The following is a 5,984-nucleotide window of genomic DNA, read 5'->3' as shown; positions in this document are numbered from 1 at the left end:
TTTAGGGCTGACACATGCTTATAACATTAACTGTGACCCCATTATATTCAGATATTTAGATATGGAGTCACTATTTGATAGCTGTGTAAGTTTACAGCACCGTCCAGAGAGCTTTAACATCTTTAAACACTACTGGGGACGCCATATATTGTTATTGTTTATCAAAATACTGCGTGTATTAACATAATATGATGCATTTAAATCCCTATATACGTAATAGAGTCTAATGGCTCACTAAATTTGGTGCAAACCCAGTTTGGCTTTCTCCCTTTGCACTAATGTGTTTCCTATATAAATATAGGTTAAATATTATATTTAATAATATCCTATATTCATTTGTCCACACCACACCCTTCCAGTGCTTTATTTGAGGGATTAGGCCCTCCTTATTTACTCGTTTAACTAGGGATTGCTGTGTTGTTTCAGTTTAAGCCCACATAATCTGCTGTGATATGCTCATACGAGACACATGCACTCGTTCTCTCCTCAGGTACATGTTGGCAGCTCTCTCTCTCTCTCTCTCTCTCTCTCTCTGTGTGTGCCTGTGGTGTAGCATCCTGTGGGTTGGCTGCCCAGCCAGCGCAGTGCATTCCTCCATGTAATAAGCTGCTTGTTCAGAGCCCAGGTCTTGCTGCAGTGGGCTACTGGCTGGCCAGGCCACAGCAGAGTCCCACACAAAGAGGCTCTGTGTGAGTCAGCTCTCAGGCCCCCCTGGGAGGAGGCCCAGCCCCACTTTGAATGGGATACACACTCTGTGCCACGACAGCAAGGAGCACACCTTTTTCATGGGAAGCTAGGGTTTCACCACCAGGTGTGATGAGTCATCGATGTTACTTAAGCTATTTGTGGAGGTGGGCGATGAAGCTCATCTCATTTCTTCACAGCTAGTTGAACAGGTTGCTTTACGAGATAATTGATTCCAAACTATCCTCCACATCTTCTTTTCTGTAGGTAGAGCCAGCCTATGTGGTGCATGCATGAAGGTGGGTTTTACTGCTCCGCTTGGGATAACCAAGCCCCCCCAGGGACAGAGGGGACTGTGAAGCTGTACTAGCATAGTGTCTACATGCGGGTATTGCAGCTTCTGTGGTCATCAAGCGACGCACACTGGCCCAAAAAGCATTCGTCCTGTACGCAATCACCGGAAAAGTAGCGGCTCTTAAACCACCTGAAATTACTATAGTATCAGGATTTGTTCCATTCGATTCAATAACCTTTTCAAAGTCTATAAGAGCCATGTGATTAAATAACTTTAACCCATTCGTGCTCGGCTAGAGAAGGATTCTGGTGCACATGCCATAGGGTCGAAAGACGTGCGTGTGTGAGGAAGCCTGTGGAGGCTTTTTTGACGCGTTTGCCCAGTGAGGAACATTTATAGGAACTGTGGGGAACTCCACTCCAGTTTTCCTGAATACATCCGTTTTGAAAACAGTTGTATAGTGTACTCGTATATAACTATTTTTACACCTTTTATTTGATAGGGATAGTTGAAGATAGACTGGAAGTGCAAAGGGTCGCAGTCTGGAATCGAACCTGGGCCGCTGTGGTAAGCACTCAGCCTTAATACATGGGGTACCACTGAAAGAGAGTTACTGGAAAGAAAAATAAAAACCCTAGTGACGTCATTGGGATTTTGTCGACTGTAGTTGGAGCGTTGGAGAATTCTTTTACCAGGAAGCCTTCTTTACAAACTGGGGGAAGTTAGAGGGACATTTGCAGGCAGGAAGAGACTCATGAAAGATGCTACTGGGTTGCATTGTGGGAAGTGAGGATCCAGAGTTTTGAAGCTTGACTCAGCCTGGGGACTAAACGTCTGGATATCTTGGCCTCTGCGTCCTTTCACTCTCACCATAATTATTCATCTCATGTCTGGCTTTTCAGTTGCTTCTGCTTCAAGATGACGCTGCATTCCTCTGTTCAAGTGATGGGCCCCAGTCCAAAAAAAACCCTTTAAATTATGATGACGTGACTAACAGAACAAGATTTGGAGGCCTGGGCATCTCTGCAGCACTACAGTCGCACATTTTACCTGTACACTCGGCAGAGACACACATACCTTGCTTGTCAAATGTACAGTATATATTACTGTAGTCTTCAGGGTGATTTGTTGTTGTGTACTTCACAATGTGGCCTGACGTACCATTTTGTATTACCCCGTAGGGTTTGGCCTGCACTTGTGTTGCTTCTCTTCCCTTCCACTGTGGCTGCCGAAGAGTCATCACTCCTGGAAGGCTGGCACGATGTCTGGGTCTTCCGTTTCCTCGTCAACATGCTGGGATACTCCACCATCATCATCCCTGGCTACCTCCTCATTAGCTACTTCAAGCGCACCAATTACTTAGAAACAGGTTTGGGCTCGTGTTATACTGACATCTATTTTGGAAATGTATGCTGACTACTAACCTGTAGTCGTAGTCCCTTGATATGAAGTGAATTGATTATTTTAATGTTTTTTCTGCCTTCCTTTCAGGTAGTGGGATTTGCTTCCCTATCATAAAGACCTGTGTGTTTGGCAGTGAGGCCAAAACAGGCCTGTTGGATGACGTGTCAGTTGCACCCAGGAACGAGGGTGAATCGGGCTCGTCAGTCAGACAGATTATCAAATTAATCTTTTGTGCTGCTGGACTTCAGGTGGGGATCTTTCCGTCATTATATACACAAAGCTACATGTGGTCTAATCCCAGTAATACCATCATGCAATGTTTTTTCTGTTTGCGCAGCTTTAGGGAGGTTTTTTTTTAATGTTTATTTTACTCAAGTGTGATTCAACTCACCGTCTGTTCTCAGCTCACTTGCTATTTTAGAAGAGCTTCAGGGGTGTTTGTATAAAGGGAGGTGCTGGTAAGAAACCAGTAACCATCTATGTAAATCCATCTCTACATTTAGGATAGATATCTCTACCCTCAGCTCTAGCGTTTTTTTAAACACCACCTGCCTCACACCAGTAGCAGACACACAAAGTTAGCGACTGACTCTGACGCAGCTAAGGAACCAGACAGGAGAAGGAATGATAATTGTTCTCCAGGAAACTATTTGCTAACATGTTCATCAGTACTATACTCGCATGTTCATCGAAAGAGTACTTGGTCACTAACCATTCGTCCTCTTCATACTGGCTACGAAGCGATCCTTTTTTAATGTGAATACTCTTTATGGAATAGAAAATGATGTGTAAAAATGTACTATAGTTCAGCTGATTTTAAATTAGCCAAATTAAGTAGGCGTCTTCCTAAGTTTTGGGTGTGTTTCCCTGTACAGTGTTTCCTTGCAGAGTAGTGGCAGAGGCGTACATCCTGGTAGTTAGGTGTAAAATTGTTGCCAGGACACAACACCCACAATAAACCAACATGCAGTTACCAGGATTAAGATACCTTCTTGATTATAGTGTAGTTGAGTTAGGAAGGGATTGCTTCACAGCCTGTATGGAGAAGGGGGAGTGATTATGACGACCAATAACTTTCTCATGGTGCAAATGGCATATGAGTATTGCAGTAGAACAGACTTAAATAAATCCAGACCTACTGTCTGTAGAGCTGGGTGATATGCTGTCCTTGTGATTTATATGCCTGCATTATAACATTTTTAGTTCAAATCTCAGTTTTGTGGTTTAACCATTTTTACGAAGCGTAAATTCTAATTTAATGAATTTATCGCCCATCATAGTGGCATAGAATAGAAATACCCAAAAGAAAGCTGAACCACCCAATGCAACAAAATGATCTAAGCTCAAAGGTCAGGAATCAACTTCAGTGCTCAGATCAGAAAAGTATCAAATGAAGTCTACCCCTGAAGAGCTAAAGTTTTCTTATTCTTAGGTATCGTACCTGACATGGGGAGTCCTGCAGGAGAGGGTGATGACGCGTTCGTACGGAGCGACAACTCCAGAAGACGAGGGCGAGAAATTCAAGGACTCTCAGTTCTTGGTCTTCATGAACCGTATCCTGGCTCTGACCGTGTCAGGCCTGTGGTGCATGCTGTTCAAGCAACCTCGCCACGGAGCACCCATGTACAAGTACTCCTTCGCCTCGCTCTCCAACATCCTGAGCAGCTGGTGCCAGTACGAGGCCCTCAAGTACATCAGCTTTCCCACTCAAGTCCTGGCCAAGGCCTCCAAAGTCATTCCTGTCATGCTCATGGGTAAAATCGTCTCCCACAAGAGCTACGAATACTGGGAGTACTTCACCGCAGTGCTTATCTCAGTGGGTGTCAGCATGTTCCTGCTGTCCAGCACTCCCAGCAAGCACCCGTCTACCGTCACCACCTTCAGCGGGATCGTCATCCTCATCGGCTACATCGTCTTCGACAGCTTCACCTCCAACTGGCAGGACAACCTGTTCAAGTACAAGATGTCGTCAGTGCAGATGATGTTCGGGGTTAACCTGTTCTCCTGCCTCTTCACAGTCGGCTCGCTGCTGGAGCAGGGTGCCTTCTTCGACTCTCTGGCCTTCATGACACGCCACTCCGAGTTTGCCTTTCATGCCGTGTTGCTGTCCGTGTGCTCGGCATGCGGCCAGCTCTTCATCTTCTACACCATCAGCCAGTTCGGTGCTGCGGTCTTCACCATCATCATGACCCTGCGGCAGGCCATTGCCATTCTCCTCTCCTGTTTCCTCTACGGTCACGCCGTCACCATAGTAGGTGGCTTTGGTGTCGCTGTAGTTTTCTTGGCACTTTTCCTACGGGTGTATGCACGCAGCCGCATGAAGTCAGGCCGGCGGCCAGCGCAGCCAATCGGACAAAAGGTGTAACACTCAGAAGTCGCACCAACCTGGGAACTGAGACCACGTTTTCTGTGGTGCTTTTTGTCTATTTGTGTAACTGTTTGTTTTGTTTGTTTTCATTTTTACGGTTGCTTTCCATTTGTTTTTTATTTTGTCAGCAATGGTACAGAAAGGGATTCTGCAGTTTTGACTCTTACACCAAGATGCCCCTAAGGGGTCCATGTGATTTGTCAGGTGAGCAGTCACAGAAGTTTTGAGTGCCTGTAAGATTGTCTAATACACGAGTCCCAAACCATAAACCGTGCAAACTGCCTCCTCACCTCATTCACAGTTTAGCAGTAGAATATTGTTTTCCTAAACCGTGGCTTGTGCAGCCAATGAACGGTTACTGTGACCATGAAAAATGTATGTGAGCTGTATGGCTAAGCATTAATTTACGAGCATTAATGACATTGCCCCTTACTTAACCTAACCCAAATATTTGAACAAGACTGTCAGCTTCTGTAAAGACTTTCTGTCGGTTGAGGTATCTTTCAGTCACAATAGCCAGATGCTTATCTCACAGTCCTCCATGTTGGAGAGCAGGGGCCTTTTTCTGTGTCTTAATGTGGGATTTTATCTTGTAAAGCTGTAACCATAGCCTGAACACATGGTGAATATGTTACTGTTATTATTGTTAACATGTTTCAGAGGCTACGGTCTGTAATGGAGGGTGGTAAAACTATGGTTTGAATAATAAAGAGCGCATTACTTACAAATTGTACAATTTACAGCCACTGAAGCAGATGCTGATGTTGGTATTTTTTGCACCGCATTATTTTAAATATTTGTTTTAGCTGTCTCCACACAGATTTTACTTAATATTTTAAAATTGGTCTAAAAACCTTGTAAATATATCAATTATATCATTGTTTTTTTTTTTCCAACCAACGTGTCTGTTGTGTACTTTTGTAAAAGGACTGCTTCATGTATTTTACTGGTACATGTGAATGTTTGAAAGAATACTGAATGGATGATGATGGTCATTGCCATCATAAGGATGTGAAAATACTGTTGCAGAACAGAATGCATACAAGGGAAATGCAGTGTTACTGGTACCTTGTTTTTATCATTCTACTATTTCTTCTGGTTACTGGATTAATAATAAAACATATTAAATTAACTTAAAATTATGAAGTGAAGAGGTTTGATTTGACTGTTTCACATTGTGCTAAAGGATTTGCCTCATGTTCAGTGCTAACTTATTGTGTTGTAATATAACAC

At 43.7% G+C, this 5,984-nt stretch overlaps 1 protein-coding gene across 1 annotated transcript; it reads left to right on the top strand.

Annotated features, from left to right (window-relative positions):
* Positions 1-2,160: 2,160 nt before the first annotated feature.
* slc35b2 (solute carrier family 35 member B2) lies at positions 2,161-5,890 on the top strand (the record flags this gene model as incomplete). The annotated part of the gene is given in 3 exon segments (XM_035678903.1): positions 2,161-2,348; positions 2,471-2,631; positions 3,816-5,890. Coding segments are annotated over 3 exon segments (1,282 nt in total), but the record flags the coding sequence as incomplete, so codon positions are not given.
* Between the last annotated feature and the right edge of the window lie 94 nt (positions 5,891-5,984).

Source organism: Morone saxatilis, unplaced genomic scaffold (genome assembly GCF_004916995.1).
Source record: "Morone saxatilis isolate NCDOM2014 unplaced genomic scaffold, NCSU_SB_2.0 Contig7, whole genome shotgun sequence".
In the NCBI taxonomy this organism is placed as follows: Eukaryota; Metazoa; Chordata; class Actinopteri; family Moronidae; genus Morone; species Morone saxatilis.
Note: the sequence above shows the minus strand (reverse complement) of the source record. Positions and strands in the feature narration are given on the sequence as shown.